Source organism: Pteropus vampyrus, unplaced genomic scaffold (assembly GCF_000151845.1).
Source record: "Pteropus vampyrus isolate Shadow unplaced genomic scaffold, Pvam_2.0 Scaffold165, whole genome shotgun sequence".
Taxonomy (NCBI): Eukaryota; Metazoa; Chordata; class Mammalia; order Chiroptera; family Pteropodidae; genus Pteropus; species Pteropus vampyrus.
In genome coordinates this window covers 2804322-2828808 of record NW_011888946.1, presented here as the reverse complement: position 1 = coordinate 2828808, position 24487 = coordinate 2804322, and the positions used below count along the sequence as shown (strand labels likewise).

At 32.8% G+C, this 24487-nt stretch overlaps 1 protein-coding gene across 12 annotated transcripts in view; it reads left to right on the top strand.

The window, feature by feature from the left end:
• Positions 1-24487, top strand: part of JMJD1C (jumonji domain containing 1C) — a 256964-nt gene that overhangs the window by 171185 nt on the left and 61292 nt on the right. For 7 of the 12 annotated variants that reach the window (XM_023536645.1, XM_023536644.1, XM_011370239.2 and 4 more), the window contains one exon: positions 8863-8976. In XM_023536645.1, coding sequence (XP_023392413.1) covers positions 8863-8976 — 114 coding nt within the window. Of the gene's footprint in view, positions 1-4306; positions 4918-8862; positions 8977-24487 lie in introns of those variants that run through there. The other 5 variants (XM_023536647.1, XM_011370241.2, XM_011370235.2 and 2 more) reach the window with 2 other exon arrangements.

The following is a 24487-nucleotide window of genomic DNA, read 5'->3' as shown; positions in this document are numbered from 1 at the left end:
CTGTAAAAATGAGACTATTAATCTCTAAAATTCCATTTCCATTTTTAATAGCCTATTTTTCTTTTATTCAATTTTCTCCTTTTTTCCCCTCCTCTGATTTAACAGTCTTTCTTTATCTTAACAGTAAATTCCCATGTTTATATTATGCTATCTTGAGACTTTAAACTATTCATTGATGACTGTTAATTCATAATCCATTTTCACACTGTTGTAGTAATTGGAGCATTGAAATATGTTGTAATGTTTTTTAGGGCTAGTTCCCTATTTTTTCCTTCTTTCCTTCCTTCCTTGAATATTCCTGATTATATTTGCTTTTCCATAAAATTGATTTGTCTAGTTCCAAAATCTTATTGGAATTTTTTTAAAGGTGTATAAAGTTGTGGAATAATTTATAGAAAAATTACATATTTATTACTGATAGAGGTTTAAAGGAAAGCTATCAAGTATTCAGAATCTGTATATAGAGAGCAAGAGAAACAGTAAAAATCAAGTATGATCATTGTACTAATGAATTTCGAGGTATCTACTTCAGAAGTAGTGATGGTACTTCCAGTGATTTTAAAAGAAGTGTAAATTTAATAAAGACTAACCATTTAATTCTACTGATATTTGGCTTTGTGTGGTGATAGGATATAAATATGACTACATCCTAGTAACAGCATAAAATACAGGTTAGAAGAAGGTGAAATTTAGGGTCTAAAAGTTTTGAACTATTAATTTATTTATGGAAAGAAAACTTGATTATCTTAATGGCTCACACCTGCAAAGTTGTAGCAAAAGAAAAGTAAGTGAAACATTATACTGGGAGGAAAGAGGACTAACCAGGGAGATTCAGAAAGAGAAGTCATAGAACTATTCAGGAGCAAGAATATGTGCCTTATTAGTATACAGAAAGTCTAGAATGAAAAAAAAAGAATAATTCGGCCATGTGCTTATTGAAAAATATAGAGACTATTTGTGTAAAGTGTTTTTAGTATTCTCAACAGGGATTTTCTTTTTAAGCCTAATTATATGTCATTAAACTCAATGACATGACATCTGCAAAATTAAAAAATGGACACATTCTGTTACACTCCTGATGACTGGGACAGTTACCAAGGATATAGTAAAGAAAGGGAAAGGAACGTTAATTCTCCAGTTATTGAATACTTAATAGGGTTGTAAATTTTTATTTCTATGATTTTTCTATTAATGTCTTTTTCCTTCTAAAAGTCTGCAGAATGTGCTAGGGTAGAGATTTGGTTGTCTTTTCCTCATTATTGGGTCCCCAGGGCCAAGCACAGTGCTTTGCGCATAAATGACATCCTATATATAGTGGTCAAATGAATATGCTGCATTATAGGGTGGAAAGGTTTAAAAAATTAGTAAGGTTAGGTTCATGTCATTTGGAAATCTTTATACAATTCAGTCCATGGAAGGTATGAAACTGCTTGTGCCTGTATCTTCTTGGATTCATTAATGTGAAAAAGTTAATCCTTTGGATATTATCAGGAGTTCCACATTTGATTATATATTTTCATAGATTTCTAGGATAATAGAACATATTGAAAAGTATTTTCCTGAATCTAGTTAGTCTTCCTTTAAGGCCATGTCTAGTTGAAATTCTCTTAACTACTATTGTTCATCTTCTTTTCCTACCCTTATGTCTAAAAAAATATATATTTACAATGCTAGGCTGTTGAACTTCGAGGTTTTTTGTTTTTGTTTTGTTTTGTTTTGTTTTTGTAAAGTCTGTATATTTGGAGAAATCCCCTCGTTTGTTTAGGCTTATGATCTATAAAGATTAGGGATTTCTTTCATGGCCTAAGATAAATGAAACCAAAATGCTCATTTATTTTAACTCTTAATTGTGTGTTTAAGCTTCTTGTATTATTGGAAGGAACAGATTTACTTCAGATAGTCATATAGTGTTGCCTTCCTATTTAGCCTCTGTTTGCTTTCTCACCTCTGTTGATTTATTAAGCTTGTAACCTAGAAACCAGCTAAAAAGGAAGGAAGTCAGAGATGTGTATTTCTGGGCAGTAACTAGAGTAGTTTCCTCTTCCTCTAGCCTGGTTTAGCTGCCAGAAAAGACCTCCTGCCCCCTTCCCCCAACCATAAAAAAGAAAAGAAAAGAAAAATTAACAGTAGCTCTTCAACTTCCTTCCTTAATCTATTAAGGAAGGTATATATAAGCCATAAGAACAATCAGCTTAGTGGACTGAAATGCTGCTCTCCTCAAATTGGTGTTTTTCATTGTCTGAAAGGTGGTATCTGCCATCCCTAATGAGTTGTAAGGAACAGGAGAGAATTAAGATGTAAAAGCTGAGCAACTCAATGCTTGCTACTAAGTGGGTTCTCTATTAGTTCACTGTTTTTGTTTGTGTTAGAAATTTTCTAGAGTACAAGGACAAATACACATTTATATATTTATAAAAATATATCATGCTCAACTTAAATATTAAAAAGATATTTATGGTTTTCAAGTAGTTGCACCTCTGTATGCCCTCATTAGTGTGAAGAATTGAATATATAGTAATAGAGAATCATCTCATTTTAATTCAACCATAATGAAATTAAAATGAATGGTTTTTCAGTATTGATGTTAATTTTGATTTTATAAAAATGACCGCATTCCATGTTACTGGAATTGTATAAATATTGTGGCAATTAGATGGTTAGCTAAGTGTAATTCTGTGTGCTTTTTGATTCTGTAGGGGACTGATAATACTTGAGGAATAAAAACAGCTGTTTTTAAGTTTATATCATATTGTCAAACCTAAATTTATGTGAGATTGTAATATGAGTCCTGTTAAATATTAAACTCATTCTCTAATGTAGAACAAATTATAGAAAGGTACTATGAAATGTATTTAAAATTTGATCGTTCATAAAATAATAACCTGCATCAGGTACTTGATATTTCTTTGTGTGGGGCTCAGAACAAGGCTGCCATATTTATCCAGTTGTTTTTTTGGCAACTTATATGACATTATAAACTCTTTTATTTTTACGTATGTTTTATAGTCATGTCTTAAATGATTTAATTATGAATGACTTGTTGGGTTGTGTATGATTTAATATTTACCTGACTCATTATTTAAAAAATACTTTGTTCTGAAGTTCTGTAATTTAGCACTATTAGTGTTCTAAAATTATATATTACTAACATTCTTAGGATAATCATTACCCATATCTTTCATTTTTAAAACAAAGCAAAAAAGGAATCGATTGAGATATTTCTTAGTGCAAGTCCATTATACTAAATTCAAAATATTTTCTTTCAAATAGTTAATCTGATATTTCTTTGAAATGAAACTGATATATCTGGAATAGATATAAAGATAACAGGGTGTTCGCTGGTGGCTGCAGGTTTTTTTATTAACATGATTTGATGAATTGGTTGTATATGTGGTATAAAAAGTTCAATGTGAAGCTTTGGATTTCTTGAAATTGCGATATCTACGTTGAGCTAATTTATAATAACAAAATCATTCACATACATCGTTTAAAAGTTAGGTGAATGTTTTCTTGCACCTGCAGGTATGACAATCTTTTTTTCATATTCATTGTGTATTGTATATATAGCACACATCTCAATTCAGATTAATCACATTTTAGGTGCTCAGTAGCCATGTGTGGCTAGTGGCTACCATACTGGACAAGAACTCCAGTTTAAAAGAAATTAAGAGCACATATTAATTAATACATCAGAAAAATATATTTTATCCTTTTAAATTATCAGCTTTTATAACTGCGAACAATATATTGTTTTTATAAAGAATAAAAATGTTTCAGGAGTATTTTTTAAAGTCTGCTAGAAATAATATTACCACTTTGCTTTTTTCTTTTGAGTAAAGTGCCTCTGAGATTGTTGGTTATGTCATTTGATTTCACTTAGACTGTTGCTCACAAAAATGTCTTAAACTTCTTTTCCTGAGGTGGTTTCTGTCAGTATATTTTTAAGGAGAAATGATAATACTGAATGTAAATCCTTTACTTGAAAACACACTGAAAGTATTTTTGATGGTTTAAAGTTATGCTTCATTTTTGCCAACTTGAAAGATATTTATATATTATTTTTTTTCCATACTTTCTCACCTTGGTATATCTGGAAAGCAAAAACTTTGTATTTGAATTTGCTTTATGAAGGAGACAGTAAACTTGAGCTCTCAGTCTCGCCACTAGTCTGTCTTTGTCTGTTGTTAAAATTATGAGCCAGTCTCTATGGCCGCAGCCAAATGAGTAATCACCAGTAATGTGACTCGTGCTGGAAGTGACTCCATCAGCACCTGTGACGGGGATTAGTTACAGTTTACAGAGCACCGCCTCTTCCCTTCTCTCAGTGTGCCCTAAGCCAAGTAGTCGTTCTCATTTGGGTGTCTGCACTGTTGGAAGCTACTGCAGTGTGTTTCCACACAGACAGAGTACAGTGTGAAAGGCTTTCTCCAGCTGATGGATGGCTGTTCCCTCTATTTGGAGTATCTTACTGGTTATGTAAGCGACCTCGGGAGAAATGATCCTGACCCAGATCGGAGGATGCAGTAGTGCTTCAGCTGCAGGATTTCTTAGTCGTTAACACCACACTGCTGATGACAAAGAGCGAGTTGTAATCCTCATCACTGCCAGGGTTGAGCCGGAGCAGACAGAAAATCGTCATTTGCTCATCGGAGACTTGTTAGGTTACAGCCTCAGCTTCGTTCTGTGGTCTTGGCTTTTCTTCCGATACAATGACGACGCTGCAAGTGATCTCAAAAATGCTTGGTTTGAGAGCCATTTGACTGTGATTTTTTTGAAGACTAAAATAGTATTTAGGTTAGATAAAAAATAGTGCTCAAGAACAAAATGGAAATGTCAGCTATACTTCTTGACCTTTAAAGCCCAATCGTGGATTTCTGAGATTTAAAGATACTTTAAAATTCTCAAGAACAAAGTACGGTTTGTATTTTTCTGCTTCCTTTTTCTTTTGTCTTAATTTACATTTGGTTTTGCTTCTCAGTCTTAGGAATTAAGGTCACTGCCTTTTATAGATCTAGCTTTAGTGTTCTTAGTTTTAAGAATTTTTAACAATTTTGTTTAGAAAGGTTTATTGTGTGGTAATTTCATAACACTAACAAATAAATTTAAAAGCCAAAGTTTGTTTAAAGTATTACAGTAGGAATGCTTCAGATTAGGGTTTTTAGAATATAATGTTTTAAGTGAGTGGGGTATTTGTTTTCTGAGTTTTTTTGTGTGTGTGTGGTATATTCTCATCCCCACCCCCAACTTGTTTTCTAACAGTATCGTGTTTTTCAATAGACCTGCTTGGGTGGGAATTTGGACTTTGTTCTTTCAAGTCACTCCAGTCCTTTTGGGGGGAGGGAAGGGTAGACTATAAACCTTGACTTCGAAAATGTTGCATAGATTGTTTTCTGCTTCAGTATTTTCCTTTGTGAGATTTATATCAGATTTTTGTAATTAATAAGCCTCATTTTTTTTCTGGGAAAAGAAATTGTTAAATGTTAACCAGAGATTGTTAGAAACTCACACTGCAGACGTAAACTTCATGAATTTTCAGTTTAATGGTGAGCTTTAACATGGTTTGTTTGAGCAGCTGAGTTATGTTTGAGAGCTGTAGCTGATTTATTTTAAAAATTTTTTCTGAGGAGGGCTCATCTGTTCGCCTCTTCCTCATGTGAATGGAATGTGGTGCAGCATGGAGCCCCAAACAGGATACAGTTGTTCTAAGCATTCTTCCTATAGCGTGGTAGGCCCTACTAGAAATGCAGGCTCTCAGCTAAGTTGCTTATTTCAGCTTTAGATTATTTTTAAAGTATGGCTAACAGACAAAAGAAACTCGAAGAACTCTTAATTCATTAATAAAATTGAAAAAGTGTTGTTTCAACTTCGAATATGCAATTTTAAATTAATAGTTTACATTTGGATTTTCAGAGGCGGTTTTCAGAATTGGAATAATAGTCTTTGTGATTAAGGCCATATTCTACTGTGACTTTCAGATTGGTAGCTCCTTGCTTCCCCTCAGGCTGTGGAAGTTCCTCATAGAATGGTATATCTTTAGAGTCTTGAATTACTTAGTTATGCATGAGTTCTAGTTTCTTTACATTCCAGTGCACCCAGGCCCATGAAATATTTACAGATTCATCTTAAAAGCTGTAGGATCCATTTGCTTTTATCTAAATATTTGTTTTGTTTTTAAGCTAATAATGTTTTTGAAATGTGTCTGACGGATACAAAAATTAATAACTTACATCTTTGATTTGCCACTGTAAAAAAAATCAGTATTTTAACTACTTAACTTTATATTGTCTTTAATTTTTTCATAAAGTAGGAATAGTCACATTTTCAGGGTTGCTCATTTACTATGTATTGAAATATTTCTTTAACAATATATATTTAAAAATATCAGCCCTTAGTGGGAACATATTTGTAGTTTGAATATAATCGTGCATTTAAAATTTGCAAGTTGTGGCCCTATTTGCTATTTAAGAAGCATGGCATACTTTTGACCTCCATTTGTACGTGATTGTAAGTATTCATGTATCAGAAATAGAACATTATAAAACTAGGCTTTTAACATTTCTAGTAGCTGAATTCTACCAATGACTTTCAATTAGGTATCTTAAAATAAGAAATTCTTTTTTATTTTAACCTAGAAACTAAAGTTTTTTTCCTTAACTCAGTAATTTAAATTATAAGTTGGCAAATTGAAATTACCCTTAGAAACTGACCTGCCTTAAAAACAGTTCTGTAAGATTCTCTTCACAAGAATGTTTTTCATATTATAAAATGACTAGGTCTCATAGGAAATGCAAACCACCTGTATTATTTGCGTAAGAAAGAAGCACTCAGATGGAGAAGTTTACTTTTTTTAAAAATCCTACTTAATTGAATTGTATCTTTAGTTATTTAAATAATAACCTTTTGTGGACTTTTTTGTTAACCTTCAGGAGTTGACCTGACATGATACTGTTTGAAAATAAATATAGAGCATTTAATAAAATTCAAGGATTTAAAGTTCTCCAGAAGGTGCCAGTGTTTTCTTGTTGACTAAAAACTAAACAAAGATATAAATTTGGAAATGTTACATATTTCATGTCAATCGATCACATACTGGTAGACATTTTAGAGTCTAAATAAAGTAAATGCTCTTGGGTTACAAACTTTAGTCATTTCTTAGGTGAAATTATGAATCAGATTTTATGAAATTATAATTTTAGGAATTTAGTCTTGGTAAATGAGAATGCTAGCTGGCAACAGTAGCAGGAGATAGCTATATAATAGGGAAACATCTGTTTTAAAAATGTAATTTCTAATCCTCCCTCCTTTCAAATTCTTCTGATACTTAGTAGTACAGTTAACGTAAAAGTTAGCCCTAGGACATGGGAGGGAAGATCTTAACGGTGATTTGATTTTCTAATCATAAATACTGAAAATAAGTAGGAATGTAAGAATTTTTTTCATGTTTTAATTTGGGATAGAGGATATTACTGATTTATAAGTTCACGGTGTGGATAGTATAGAAATAAGGCATGCTTAAAATGCTTATTATTTTGTTTTGAATTTTACATATTTGTTATAGACTCCTCAGTGAACGAATTGAAAACTTTACAAGGACTTTCATAAATATAGAAATTAACTCCATAAGAGTCACTCTAAACTAAAGATCTTGAGAAGTTTTTCCTCAAAGTGTTTATTATGATTAGCAAGATGTTAGATTTAAGACATAATAAGAAAAGGGAAAACACAATGACTTTTGGATCTCCTGGGGATTTTTACTGTCTATGCCAAAAGCTTTGGTTTACATCCAAACCGTCACACAAGTTCCTTGTAGCAAGAAAGATTTCTCCATGTGATACAAGTAATTTAGAAACTGAGTTGGTTGTTAATTCTATTTTCCAAAATTAGATTTTTTTTATAGCAAAGCCACTATATTTTTAAGATGGTGGAATTTAGTTTTAATTTTTAAGTTTTATAACTACCATAGATGTGAGACACTTGGTTTATAGTCAGGCTGCTTTTACTTTGAAAGTGAGTGTGATAGTCATTTTAAAAATGCATACATAATACCATTATTTCCTTCCTCTTCCTATCCTGCCTACCTCGCTCCTTCCCCCACTTCAGGGTATGAGTAAAATCCTTTAAGTAAAATAAAAGATATGTCTTTAAAATAATCAAATGAACATGGATTTAAACACCACCCCCCCTCGCTTTTTTTTTTTTTTTTTTTGAGTAGTAGAGATCTGCAAAGACCATACCGCTAGGTGGGTTTTGTGTAATATTCTTAATTTCCCTCTTCTTTTCCTGTTCCCCTCCCCCATGCCGCACTTACCGAAGCAGCTGGATTTTTATTTGTGCTTGGGGCAGGGACAGGGCGGGGGTGGGTTGTACACGGGGTGGAGTTAAAAGACCAGATGCATCCTGATCATTTAAAATCCTTGATGTGAATGAGCTAGGAAAAAACTATACATGTAAATTGTAGCTTCTCTATTTTATAAAGAATAATACTTATATTTTTTTTAATATAAGAGTTAGGGTAAATATGTTCTACCCAGTTTACTTTTTCAGAAGCGATTTCTCCTTTTTGAATCTTGGCAGAAAATTTTATACACATGTATACTTGATTATATTTTTTTAAACAAACAACTGATATATTAGAATTTTTTTTATCCTTTATCAATATATTTCATTCCTTTTTAATAAACAGAAAACATATTGTATGGATAAAAGCATTACCCTAGGTTTTAATATGAAAACTAATATTAAATGTATTCTAAAGCCATTATGATAATGACAGTAATATATTGTATTTATACATACCCCTTCACATTTTGAGGATAAAATCCAGAAAATAACCATTAGAAATTTTTTTCTCTCTTTTACCAGACTTTCAAACCCCTGGTTGAAAAAAGTATACCCAGTTCAATCACTGCGGTAGAATTCCTTGTAGATAAACAACTGGATTTTTTAACTGAAGATAGTGCCTTTCAGCCCTACCAGGTAAGAAATTTTAGATTGTTCTTAAAAGTTAACTATTCATTAAACTTTACTGATATTCAGATATTCTTTTAAATAACTTGATCCTGGCTAACATATAGGCGTGCAAGGAACCCAGTGCATTCAATAAATTTAGATTATAGGGTAAATGATTCACTTATTCAGCCATTATATATTGATGAGCATTACTATGAGTCAAGCATTCTGTCATTGGGAATACATAAGAAGCAAAATAAAGTCCCTGCCATTCTTAATTATGTTGATTGTTACAAAATAACTGGTTAGATATTAGTATAAATTATCTTTGTCTTCAGCTCTAACGGTTAAAAATTGGGTGAATTAATGTAATGAGAGTAATGTTTACTATATTCATACATATCAATTTAGCATAATCGTAATTCATTTTCTTTTTAAGTTAGCACATTCATTTAGATTGTCATTAATTGAATAGTTCAGTTTCTGAGTTCTTGAAATTGTTCCTAGTTCTTGAAATTAAAATACAAACATACTTAATTGGAAAAACATTTTCCAGTAGGCTTTTAGATTTAAATAATGTGAAGAAACTCATATCAAAAGTAGCTAAATTTTTAAATAAATTTGTATATTTTATAGGTTTCTTTTTACGTAACTGCTTAAAAAAATATAGTAATTGCATCGAAAGAAAGGATGAGTGAACTAGTTTGACTTTTTTTTAATGGAGCCAACAGTAGTACTGATTCATTTCAGAATAGTTACTGTTTTTCAAAAATAAAATGTAGAGCATCGTATCTATGGAAATATCAGGAGCTTGAGTTAATTAGTAGTGATTTGTTGTGTATGGAGTTATAACACTTAGGGAATTAGTTATTTGCCTCTTCTGTTAGATCCACTAAAATGAGATAGTTCCCTCACTTAGATGTCACTTCCTTCCTATTTTGAAGTCTACATAGATGTGCTTTTGTCTTTTCACATTATTTTTCTTATTTCATTAAATTGCCTCATTTTTGTAGTGTTAGCTTTTTCTCTTTGTAGCTAAAAAAATTTATAGCAAGTCCTAATTAATAGTGGAGATATTAGAGCTTTTCCTTTGGGTATTATTTTGTTTTGTTTTTAACTGTGAGTGTCACTTAGCTTACTATATGCCTTACTATAATTTGTTTCATTTCTAACAGTCTTTTAGTGAGAATTAGGCTAGGTGAATCTAGGTAAAAACCAAAGGAACTTTCCAGTTCTTAATGTTTTAAATCTGTAGTTGCAGATTAGCCAGCACTGTGAAAGTTGCAACTTGGATTTGATTAAGAGAAGTGAAATCATCATGTAGAAATTACTTTTAAAATATACCCGATTGCCAGGTGGCCTAATATTCTATAACACGTTTATTAAAATTATAATGATTGAAAGAATGTGCTAACATTTTATAGGCTTCTTTTTTTTAATTCTTAAACTTTTAGATTCTGATGTTATTTTATTAAATATAAATGCGCAAGAGCTGAAGTCTTATCTGATTTGGTGAATTGTAAGATTATCTTTGTTAGTAAGCTATTTACATTGCTCTGCTAGTATAGATAAATCGACCTCTGACCTACAAGGATACTATATCTTCCAGAGGTAAAGTGACTCACTTGACATTTTGTGTTTCACAGATAACATAAATTTGCAGTTACAAGAAATCAGAAGGAATTACACTAAGATTACTTGATTTAGGACCCAACAAACCTTTAGAATTTCTTATGAATTTTAGAAGTAATAGACTGTTCACAAATAGAGCTTTTTGTATGTATTTTAATTTTTATATTTAGTTTTATTCAAATCTGAATTAAAAATATATGTGAAGGATAGGCTCCTGGTACATTCTAGGTAAAAGAGACAATTTTAGAGTTCATGTAATTAGAGTAGCTTTATCCCAGAATGCTTTTCTCTAACCAGTTGTCCAAACAGTACATTAAATTCCTTGGCATCTTAAACATGGCAGCTGTTCCTGGCATAGATCTTGTAAATAGTCCCTTGACTTATCTTAACCTTAGGGTAACCCTATACAAGTCAGAGGGGTTTGGGGAAAAATTGAACAAGTTTTTTAAATAGTCCCTGTTTTTTCCTCACTTCTTTAAATTTAATGAGGCAATTTTGTTTGAAACTGGGTGTTAATTATTCTTTTTAGACTTCTTAAGTGAGATGGGAAAACGCCTTCTTTGGAAATGGCCATTGTGTATAGAGTGATGACTACACATAAATTTTGTTTTAAAGATCCTCACAAATGATGCTTTGCCACAAATCTAATTAAATGTTTTTGTAGTGGGAATTCCCATCCATCATCTTTCTCCCTGAGTTCTCAGCATTTTATTCTGTAGTAGTATATGCTTCCTTTAATTTCTTTTCTAGTTGCACAGCCCTATTTTTAATATATCAGAATAACATATTGTAAGGTAATGGTTAGGAAACAGATGACCGAGGATTAATACAGATCTTTTTACTTTTAGGTCACTGGTTTGAATCCTACATTTATCTCTCTGAATGATTTCAATGCATTGACTACCAGATGGCATGTATTAAGTTAGTTGACCTAGTCAGTTTTTTAGGTGACATTTAGTTGGGAGATTGTGGTGCAACCATCATAGATTGTAGCTTTCAATATTTTGAACAAAAGTTGAATGAACAGAGGAATTAAACCAACATGTTATAGACAATATAATAAATGCATATTAATTAGGTAACTGAAGCAGCATATCATGGGATCGTTAATTCTATGTTTTCCTTCCTTATGCACACAAATGAGTTTCTGCTTCCTCCTTTTAGATTTCCTGATCCTAGCCTGGCTGTAGTTAACTTTCTTTGAAGTAAAGGGGGAGGGGAAAAGAGAGAAGAAGTAGGAGGGAACTCTGCAGATTCTACTTTAGCTGGCTGGGAAGAAGAAGGAAAAAACAAATAACTGATTTTTATAGTTTTAAGGGTGTTTTGTTGTTTGAGTTATGATTTGTTTTAGTATTGTTACTTTCCTTTGGAGGGTGATTACAGAAGTTATAAAAAAAAGTTTCCAATTAAAATTTGAAGTTTCGATCTGATTATATAAAAACAGTTTGATAATTAAATGAACATTGAACTTTTAACATGATTTTGAAATTTTGTCAAGCATTTTGTATGCTGGGCATGCACACCTGCAGTTTTCAGGTTGGTTGCTTCATAGAGGATATAGAAGAAATTAATTTTTATCTGAAAATTATATATGACTAATCAATTCACCTGGCTTGGTCGACCTTATTAGTCCACTATTTTCCAGGGGTCACAATCCTCTTTGCTTTTAAAGATAATTAAAGAATAATACAAAGGATACTACTAGTTTAAAATCATTAGAGATTTGAAGCAGAATGTGCTTGTTCAAAATTAAACTTTGTTTATCTTATTTATTTTAAAAATTCATTGTAGTAAGACATTTTTCCTAGAATAAAATAGAATCATCCCAGACCTGAGGGAATGATTCTGTTTGAAGTTCTGGGTCATAAAAAACTGTTAAAGGTTTAGAGATAAGACTATTAATAATACAGTGTTTATCATCAGAATATAGACATTGAACTACTTTACTGAATACTAGATATAATACTGTGGTGCTGTGAATTGCTGGTTGAAGGAAAAGAAATGGGTGGAGCAAACTTGAGTGTTTTGTTAGTACTTGGACTAAAAGAATTGAACAGAGTAGAGTCACATTATTTAGGTAATTGTCGTGTCTGGACTGTGTCAGATATGTATATCTATCATTTTTGTAGTCCTTCAGTGAGAAAGTTCTTTTTCCACTTCAAGTCCATTTCGATCCACAGTTTTTCCATCGTTGATTATATAAATTTATTGGCTGTGGTTTCAGAATCCCCCTAAGATTATTCCTGCTCAACACATCTGGTTTATTAAAATAGCTCAATTGATTGCCTAGGATAAGTTACTAGTAGTTTAGTGAAATGGAGTGTAACAGAGCCATGTATTTTTTCCTTCTAAATTTTTGTTATTGTCCTATGGAGTTTGGAATTGCCTCACAACCAGGATGAGTTAATGAGAGGGAGGTGAAATTTTGTCAGCCAGGTGGACAATTAACTGTAGTTGGTTGGTTGGTTGTTACCAGCCAAATATTATATTTTGTTGAATTAAACATTTGACATAAGTGAACCATGGACAAAAAGTTTTAAAATCTTGTTTGTAGTAATTCGGTTTATAAGCAGATTTATTCCCCAAAGTACTATGATGATATTGCTAATAGTTTACAGAATAAAATACACAAAATTTAATGTTAGTATTGTTTTGGTTAGTAGAGATAAGACTTTATTTACTCTTATTCAGTTTATATAGTAACAGATATATCACTGCATTTTTAAACTAACGTTTCTATAGAGGAAATGGGAATTTGACCTGGTTCATAATTTATTAATATAGTTAAGTAACTGTTTCTGTCCCAGAATTCTTCTCAGATTTGATTTCTTGCTTGTATCAAATTACTGTTTCCCCATTAATTTTACTAAAAGGAAATAAATTGACTTCCCAAAACTGTCCAGCAAACTGTTGTTTTTTTTTAAGATAAAAGTTAGGGTTTTTTGTTTTGTTTTGTTGTGTTTTTGTCTTTGCAATGATGATTAAACTTAAGAGAGCTGTTTTACAGAAATTTATATGAAACACTGGATGCACATCTCCTCTTAGGAAGTGGGAGTGGAACACATCTGCACCCCCAAAAATGCAATTTTGTGATAGGAAAAACAGTCCTAGAGCAGAGAAGAAGGAGCTTAGAGCTCTTAGTGTTCCACTGACTGTTGACTCACTTGATTTTCCCCCAGAAAGAAGACTTTAAATGGAAATTTTATGCTTAGACTCTACTTCCCTTTAACTTACTCTTAAAAAATTTTAATGTCTTGCCTTGGAAACATCCCAACTGACTTCATTCATTTAACAGTTATTTAAATTCTGTGGTTTCCCCATTCACATCATCCTGCTAGGTACTTAATGGTTTTCAAAAGTAAATAAAAGCATAAGTCATAGTCCTTTTTTTTTTTTCAAAGGAGTTTCTAATCCATGCCATGAACTTGTATATATAAGAAAAACAATTTCTTTGAAATATCTTGATTGAAGGAGTCAAAAAATGCATAGTAAAGACTTCAGGAATTCAAAGAAAGGAGTCTTCTGAAGGAGAGAGATAACTTGAATGAGATTCATTTGAATGGAGATGGAAGTAGAAGATAGGGGGAGACTAAGGCAGACATTTGGCAAGAAGGGACAGCAGGATTGGTGATGAGAGGAGGTAGATTTAGGGGACAGTGGAATATCAGCCTAGCTAGAGAAGAGAGTTTGATTTTGAACAGTAAACATCATACTAGATAAATAAATATTGTGGGTCAGATAAAAGAAAAAAGATTGCTAAATACGTTACTAAATGGCTTTGATCTTGTAGGCCATGTGACTCATTAGACACGTTGAAGCAAGAGTAACAAAATTTTCTATACAGCAGGTGGCATCAGATTATTGTAATATATCAGAAGCAGCTAACTGATTGTGTCTTTACTGAAGTCTTTTGTCTTAGGGAATCAGCCTAGCATAATTTTTAAGAGCATGAATTTTGAAGTCAGTTCGTGCAGAGATGGTTCCAAATCCTAGTTTTGCTATTTGTTAGCTGTGTGGCATTGACAAAGCCTAAAGCATTCTAAATAAATGGTTTCCTCACCCATAAGATAATACTGTCTACCTTAGAATTGTTAGGAAGAATAAAGAAAATGAGATATTAAAGAGCTTACTACATAGAAATTGTGCTCAATAGAAGGAAGCTATTTAGACATGTTCTAAATTTTCCTTTTTGTAGTTGGTATCTTAAACCTTTTTGGTATATATTTAAACTCTTTTCCTGCCATATGCAACCATTGGACATTCTCTACCACCACCTGTGCCTCTTTCTTTTAACAGTCTGTCTTATTTGTCTTCTGGAGCTCTTACCGTTCTTTTTTGCAGCTGGTGCTAGATAAACTTTATCACTGTTGGTACAAGCTATGGTCAGTGTAAAACAGAACATGGCTTTATAGAAGTGTATCTTCTCTCCCCCTTTTCATGAAGTGTATTTAGATAAGATTCCATGGTGACTTCTTAAACTATTAAGAAAATGATATCAGAAAAGATGCAGAACACTATTGTGGTATTATTCTCTTACAAACACACCTTTTTTCCCACAGGGATACTCATAAGCTCTGTTTGCTGCTGATAGTTACTTTTATTTCAAAAAGTGTAAATGATATTCAGCAAGTTACAAAATTGTTTTTCTTTGTTTGGCTTTGGGCAAAGGCCATGTGGATGAGTGAGTGCTACAGGTTTAGAAGTCCTCTAAGCATTGAATAAGAGTCGGACTAAGTGACCTTTGAAGTTCCTTCCCAGCACTTAGAGCCATAATTTTGTGAACTTGCTCAAGGTGTACAACCATTTCTGATCAACATTAACCTAATCAGATTAATCCCTGACTAATTATTTTAGTCTCAGGAATAAGAGACATTCAACATAAATCTAGGTTTATCTCAAAAGAGAGAACTCTTGAGTTAGGCAGTGCCAGATGCAAATTATAATAATGCAAAATTGGAATAACGGGGTTGTTTGGATTAGTAGTACTTAATGAGAGCTTTATATTCTGTATTTTTGTATATCAATTTCTGATTTATATTTTGACAGAAGTTGAGCACATTCTCAGTTCCTGATTTTTTGTATGCATCTCCCTTTTCCATGTCACTTTCCCTACATAGTAGCATTTGATTGAAATTTAGAGGTGCTTTATTGCTGTAAAGTCATTAATTATGAGAACTGGGAAGTTGTAAGATATACACTATGCCATGAGTGTAAAAAATAACAGGATCATAACTATAGCTATGAACTGACTGCTAGTGGATTTTTGGCTTGGTAGGATCAGCATCTGTGGGCAGGCATTGGCCTGGCGGTGGTCTAGGAGATGAGGCCAGAGCAGGAAACTGCTATTGTGTAGTACTTGGCTTTATTCCATTTCTAGTCAAAAGTGACAGCTTGCAATAGTGGAGCCAAGCTGAAGCCTAAAAAGTAAGATGGACTATAAGAAAAGGGGAACCAGTAGCTAAAACAGTCATTGTACTTCCTTATTTAAAAGTAGGGTATTTTTGTTTTTTTAAGTTTGTACATCACATTTTAATATTTGATAATTTTGCCTTGCATTCTGTTTAAGTACTTCTTTTATCTCCCATGTGCCTGGTTTTATATCACTATAATTTTAAAATTAGTTATGAAACATGTTTATTAAGTTTTCATAAACCAGGTATGTATATCTGCTGCCATTAAAAAAAGAGTTCATCATTTGTAAAAATTGATTGCAAAACTTGGTATATTGAAAATATATCCATGGAGTCCAGGAACATGTTATTTTGACTGAAATTTGGCCCAAGTATGAGCTGTTCTGCAATATTCAGATTAAAAACATTTATAAGTCACAGTCTGCAGTAGTTCCTACTGGTCCCAAATCTGCTATGATCATATGCTGAAAAATCTGCCAGTCTCTTTTCAATTTTTTGTGCCTGCTGTTATGAATTTAAAGTATGTGAAATTATACTTGTAGACAACAAGATTCCAAAAATTCTAAGCCATCACTAGTTACCATTGAGAAAGATTTTCTAGTTTCTGCCAATCAAAATAGGTTGATATTATTTATTTATTCCTTTTGCCCAAGTGCTAATTCTTACTTAAGCACCGCCATATTTAAAATCTCAGTTAAAATTTTATTTCTCAGTGTGTTACTATTTTACATTTGTAAAGTTCAACTTCTAGAATACATGTGCGTTATTTAGTTAATTCTTATGTTAGCCTTATGAGGAAAACTGATTTTACTTTCTTAATTTTATGTAATGCTTCAGGATATATTAATTTATTTAATCCACAAGTCTTTGAGAAGTCTAATTTACAAATGAATAGGTAGCAGAAATAGAAACCCACAAAACAGATTAAATAAAAAAGGTGTGGGTTATTCTAAAGATTTAACAGTCAATGTCATGGACATGCTTAGCAGGAAAATTACAACTGAACCTCATTTGAAATGGAATTAGAAACTAGAAAGTCAGAAACTTAAGTCACATATTCCTTCTTTCTCCTTCCTCAATCTCCTTTCTGCAGACAGGTTTCTTCTGCTTACTCATAAGTTTTGCTTCTCATAATATTAGTTTCCATGTGACTTTCATGTGTCATTGTTGATTCGCCCACCTGCTCCCCCAGCCCCCTTACAAGACCTCTTAGGTCTAATATTTGTGTTTCATAGTATAATTAGAGGTAGAGAGTATAGGGGAATGGAAGGCTGAAAGGAGAAGAAATATGAGATAGGGAGAAAATATAGCAACTTCTATAGTCAAAGAAGGTAAGGTTTAAGAAAGTTGTGACTTGGCATTTAAGTTCACACAATTAGTGGTAGTCTAAACAGAACTTGAACCAGAAACTTTAGATTTTAAGATTATTTAGATTATTTCTATTATACCACCCTTCCTTTGTGAGCCATCAAATGGGAAGCATCTCTTATTTGCTTTTGTTTGGCACTTTATTTTTCTTAGAGTTGACACTTTCCTCAATATAAGATTAATTTTTTTCCCCTTAATTTTATTGGCTGCACAATTTCCCTAGACGTTTCAAACACTGGCAGCAAGCTGTACTCCAAATCTGTGTGTCATTTTCAGATTTATTTGTTCCTTAGGCAGAGAATCCAAACAGATGAAGATGTTTTGCAGTCTCCCTATTTTCTCGGATGCCTAGTTTGTTTGTTTTTTTTTTTTTCTGTCGTGCATATATGTATCTTGAAGTCCTAAATTTTCTCAGAGTTAAAATTGAAAAATAATTACTTGAAAATGAAATTCTTTTGGCCTCTTGCCAAAAGGATTGTCTCTGAATTCCAAGTCTTCCTAGACTTCAGGCTAAAGGCAAAACAGCATTAGTCCTTAACCAATAAATAATAATGATTGGGGGCTGTTTATTCAATTATTTGAGGGCCTGCTGTGTTTTATTCAGGATGACAAATAACCTGCCTTCATAGAGCTGATAAGCTCATGGAGGAAACTCAAATAAAAAAATATAAATGTAAATATAGGCAAAATGTAGTCAAGTAGAAGGCACCGGGGAGGTATAAAGAATCCACCCTGGTTGTGGGAGAGATACAGCGAGTATACCTTTAGTCTTAGAATGGGTGACTCCTGAATTGTCGTAGAAGGAATAAATTAGCTAACCCACTAGGACAGCAGGGCTGGTTAAGTACATGAACTCAGAGGAATAAGTAGAATGTGTGTTGAATACCTTTCCTGTGAAGGTGGAATGGTGATGACAAGTAGGCTTTTTAACCATTTTTAGTTGGGTCAGGCACCTTAGTGACCTCGACCTCATGGAATAGGGAATATTTAAAAAAAGCAAACAGTAAAACTCACTTTAACCATTTAAGTATCAATTCAGTAGCATTAATTACATTTATAATGTTGTACAGCCAATACCACTATCCATGTTCAGAACTTTTTCATCATCCCAAACAGAAACTCTGTGTTCATAAACAGTATCTCCCTGTTTCTCAATACCCTCCTCTCACCAGCCCCTAGTAGGCTCTATGGTATTTTCTTGATCTAAACTTTCTTTGTGTATTCGAGATATCTCATATAAATAGAATTATACAATATTTCCCCTCCCCCCTTTTATTTTTGGACTCACTTATTTTACTTAATATAATGTCTTTAAATTTAATCCATGTTGTATCAGAATTTCATTGCTTTTTATGGCTGAATAATATTCCTTTTTATGTATATACCACATTTTGTTTATCCTTCCATTGAGGGACATTTGGTTTGTTTCCACCTCTCAGCTATTGTAAACAAGACTGCTATGAACATTGATATACAAATATCTGTTTGAGTCTTGCTTTTCAATTCTTATGGGTAATATACCTGAGAATGGAATTGCTGGAGCATATGGAAATTTGTGTTTTACTTTCTGAGGAACAGCCAAACTCTTTTCTATAGCATCTTCACCATTTTACATTTCCACCAACAATATTCCAGTTTCTCCATATCTGAGAATATTTGTTATTTTCCATTTCCTTAATAATAGTCATCCTAATGGATATAAAGTCACTTGCCCATTTTGAGTTTGGTGGATTGTTTTTTGTTGTTGAGTTTAGGAATTTTATCAATCCCTTATCAGATAAATGTTTTGCAAATATTTTCTCCCATTTTGGATTTTTTTTAATAGTTTTTTTTTTATGGTTTTAAATTTTGATCAAGTCCAATTTACCTATTTTACCTTTTGTTGCCTATGCTTTTGCTATCATAACTGAGAAATTATTACCAACTTCAAAGTCGTAAAAAATTTCCCCTAAGAGTTTTATAGTTTTAGATCTTATGTTTAAGCTTCTGACCCACTTTTAGTTAATTTTTACTATAATGGTATATATAAGGTAAGGCTCTATCTTAATTACTTTTTATGTGGATATCCAAGTTTCTAACACCATTTGTTAAAAAGTCTTGTATTTTCCCCACTGAATAGTCTTGGTACCCTTGTTGAAAATCACTTGACAATTTATACTAGAATTTATTTCTGGGTTCTCTATTCTCCTTGTCTATATGTCTGTCCTTATGCTGGCACGACACTGTTTTAATTACTTGGAATACCATTTTATCTCACATTTCTACAACTACATAATTTGTCCAAATGAGTGTTAACTCTAAACATAAATCATATTAAAGTACACTGTTCTGCCTAATTGTTGAAATTTTCTGAAGCACTTGGCCAGTCTTTGGAATGTAACTCCTGTCATGTAAATTATTAGGCAGGCACCTGCCTGCCTTTTAGAGAAGGTATGTTTTTAAGGAAAAAAGATCCAGTGATTGTTTAACTATAATATAGTCATTTATTTATTGCTATGTGCCAGTCACTTTGTTAGATATTGAGAATGTAAGGACAGATAAAATACTTGATTCTCTTTCAGCTCAGGGGACAGACATAAATATAATTATAGCAACATGCCAAAAGTTCTAAAATAGAGGTATATTCATAGTTTTGTGCACTTGGGAATCACCTTATGCAGTAATACCGGATATTTGTCTGGTTTTCTTGGTTTTATATTTTCTCAAAAGACAAGGGTTTGGAAGATGATAAAAAGATTAGGAAAGCTAATAGTGTTTCTCAGTGATATATTAGGATTCTTCAAAGAAACAAAACCAGTAAGGTGTGTGTGTGCACGTGCATGCGCATGCACGCATTAGTGTTGAAAGGGATAGTAGTGGTGGTGATGTGTGGGGGAGGTATTCTAAGGAATTGACTCATGCAATTTGGGATGCTGACAGATGTGAAATTCACAGGGCAGGGCAGCAATCTGGAAATTCTGGTGAGTCTGAAGGCTGTCCGCAGACAGAATTCTTGCCTCATTGGAGGGTCTCATTCTTTTTTCTTAAGTCCTTCAACTGATTGGATGAAGCCCAGGCACATAAAGGAGAGTAATCTGTTTTACTCGAAGTCTGTTGATTGAAACGTTAATCACATCTGAAAAATATTTTCACAGCAACATGTAAACTGGTGTTTGACCAAACTTGAGTACCATAGACTAGCAAAATTAACACACAAAATTAACAGTCACAGGTACTATTGATACTCGTTCTTTGCTTTGTAGGTTGGTAGGCATCTTTGGCTTTGGCACAGTTAAATGCCTATAGCCCTCTTCCCAGGCATTATGTTAATAGAAAAAACATCCCCACACATTTCCAATGCACCCCACTTTATTTAGAGCTATTGGACTGTAGATTAAGACAACTGAAAAAGTGAAAGCCTTTAAAACAGTCCTGTTAAATCTGCTCAGAAGTGGTCAGCACACAGTGGCCTACCAGGTGCTACCAGCACCCTACATGAGAGAAAGTATCTGTCATTCCTTTCTGAATGTTACCATAGTTCTGCTTCCTCTTGAGTCTCAATACTGTGATGTTTTCTCCTGGCTACCCATGATCCCCTACCAATCCATTCTAATTCCAGATCAAGTTTTTCTATCATTCACATTCTCTGAGATCTTTAGACCTAGTTATTTGATAAAGGTTATTTAATTGTGATGGAGTAATATGTTTCTATCACATTTGCTCTAAAATTGGGATACCTATATGTCTAACATCTGTAAGTGGTATAAAGGACTTTTTAAAAATTCCAATGCTTTTCTAGATGTTCTTTGCCTGAGAGTCAGATATTTTACATGGAAAGAATGTGTTCTTGTTCCCAATTAATAACTCTTCTTCCATCTTTCATTTATGTAATAAACATTTTTGGAAGTAGAAAATTCTGTATAATAGGGACAAATAAATCTGGATGTATAAGGTCTGCTCATGTACATCTTTAAGCTTAAAGATCTTTAAGACATTATTCAGTATGTGAACTTTTATAACACAATGTGTATGTGAAGCACCTCAAAAGGATGGTTTTTATTCTGTTTCTCCCACATCCACTCCCATTTTCAAGGAATTAAGTTCCATCTCATACTAATAATTCCTTCTAGTGCTTAACAAAGCCTGTTGTTGAGAATTTTTCTTAGTGTTTATTGCATGTATGTTATATCAGTTGAGCAAACTTGTTTCAGGTGGTATCATCTGACTGGCATGTTAGTGTTTTGAAGGACTTTGAGGCTTTGCTCTGGCCAAAAGTGTATATTTAATGATGTTCACTACCAGTACTGTTAAGGAGAGGTCTGAACTACTGATTTGTTTTTATTGGGCTTGATCACTTCCAAAGTATCTCTTGCCCATTCTGCCTTGTTCCAGAAATAGATATAAATATACATATTTGTGCTTAATTTTTTATAAATTCAAATTGGATAATGGCACAACTTGAGTACCTCTGCCTTTAGCCCCAGAACTCCAAGGACTTTAGAGTGTCTGATTTAGTGTTAATATTATTAAAATCAAATAGTTTACAAACTAATCTAATTTTAAAATATAGAGAGAAGAACCAAAATCAGCACCCAACCGTTAAAGAATAAGTTGCCACGTTTTGAGATTCTATTTTAAGGTATCTAGTCATATCCATTCATGCAGATATATAAAATGTATCTTCTTAGGGAATTTTGGGGTAGGCAAAAGTTTACATCTATTAAAGGTATCAGAATATGATAGTAAAACAACAAACCATCTTTGACTCAGATGCCGAGTCCTGCCCTACTGCTTATAGTCTGAAGTTTCGGATATGGCATATAACCACTTAACAATTGTTTTATTTTTTCATCTATAAAATTGGGTATGTAATACCTGCCTCACGATAGTGTTGCCATTGTCTCTGAGATAATATATATGAAAGAGGTTTGTGCCCTATAAAATTTTTGTGATAAAGAGAATGAATATGGTAGGAATTCAGAAAATAAATAGATCTAGTTGGGTAGATAAGTCTCAGTTCATGATATGTGTGCTTCCAAGAAGTCCATTAGAAGTAGTTGTTTTGTAGACCTTGAGCAGATAAAATAGATGCCATTCACAGATTTACCACCTCACTAGTGGGTCACATAATTGGTAAATTTCCTACATTTTTCTGGTTTTCTTTCCATTGTGTATTTTTTCCCAGTCAAGATGCCTTTTCTGTGGTATGTTATTTCAACCATTCTTACCAGCACCTTAAGTCCATTGTGTGTGTCTTTCTGTCACATTTACCTTTTTAAGTTCTTATCTTTGAACAGTCTTGCAGCTTCTCTCTTTTTATACCCTAAAAATGCACTGCACATTATTGGTAGCCACTAGTCACATGGCTATTTAAATTTAAGTTAGGTACAGTTTTAAATTTTAGTTACTCAGTCATACCAGCCACATTTCAAATACTCAGATAAACGTGTGGGATAGTGCAGATATATATAACATTTCCATTATGCAGAAAATTCTTTTGGAAAGCCTTGCCCTAAATGCCTAACACAGCAGGAAAAAATTACATTCATGTATTTCGGTGTCATTGTATTGTCTCCAATCTCTGCGGAGCCTTTAGTTTAGTACCAGTTGTCATCCTTTTCTGTGCTTCTTTTGAGCTTCCATTTCCTAAAGCAGTTATTCCAAATTCTCACTACTCAATTTCCTCTTTTACTCTTAGTAGACAGCCTTTCCACTGCAGCACAGAGGAAATTGAGGTTACAAGCAGGAACTCCCTTAACTTCCTGTCCTTATACCTATTTTTGTACCTTTATCACCTTTTTTCTTGTCTCAGAGATGTGTCCCTTTTTTTCTATGACTAATACAATTTTACAAATATTTATTGGGCACTTGCTATGTCCTGGGCACAATTTCTAAGTACTCAAGGTATAGCCATGAACAAAACAAAAGAAAAAATTCCCTGCCTTCATGTAGTTTACCTTCTAGTGAGAAGAGAGAGACAAAAAGTAACTATTGTAGTATATTAGAAGACCATAAGTGCTACAGAGAAAAATAAAATCGGGTTGAAAATGTTAGTTGAAACAGAAAAATGGAAAAGCCCTAAAATGAAAGCATTTAAAGAATAGCAAGGAAACAGCTATGTGGAGATTACTAGAAAATGAAGTTAAAAAGGAAATAAAGGTAAATAAGCAGGGCTTTATAGGCTATTATAATAGACTTTTTGTTGTTGTTGTTATGATTAAGATTTGAATGGAAGCCTTTGGAGGGTTTTGAGCAGAAGAGTAATGTGATAAAACTACCCCCCACCCACCCACCATGTAATTTAAAACATACAGACACAGAATAGTAAAATGAATTCCCGTGTACCTATCATCCAGCTTTCACAGTGCGTGGCTAGTATTCACATACCATATTATTTCATCTCTAAACGTTTCTCGTTATGTTTGTGTATACACGTGCATACATTTTAAAAGTATTTACACATTTAGTCAGTTCTAATTATTTACAGTACTCATGCTCTCAAAAGTTACAAGTTCTCAGCAACATCAGGAATAAAAGAATTAGAATATTACGTTTACTAATTTGCTTTGTCCTACATTGTGCAACTATCAGAATAACGATAACATTAGCACCAACAGTATAATTGCTGAAAACAGCCTAAAAAAATTTTTTTGTTACAGTTTTTATCTTTAGTATGTATCCCTAGTGGGATATACTCATTCAGTTTTTGTGTTTAATAGTTTTGGAATTGTTCCTCTCTCTGCCTTCTATTTTAAAAAGTTTATCCCTGTCCTTGTGCTCTGGAATTCATTTACCATACATAAAATCATTGTAAATAAACTCGATTATCTGCATTCTAAAATAAAAAGGTTCTCCATCATGCCCATTCTAGTTACTGCCTTTCTTCATTTCTTACCTTCATAGACAGATTTATTAGAAATCTAATCTGACCTTTTATATCTATATTTTCTTGCCTTCCAATCTTTAATTGTTGCAGCCTGGCTTCTGCCTTAACTTCCACAAAACTGATGATAAGATCACTAAGAATCACTTATCAAGTATATTATTCCAGTCTCCATTTCTATCCTACTGAACCTTTGCATTTAACACAGTAGATCACTGTCTTGGAAATTCTTTATTCTTATTGCTTATATGACATCTCTATTCAG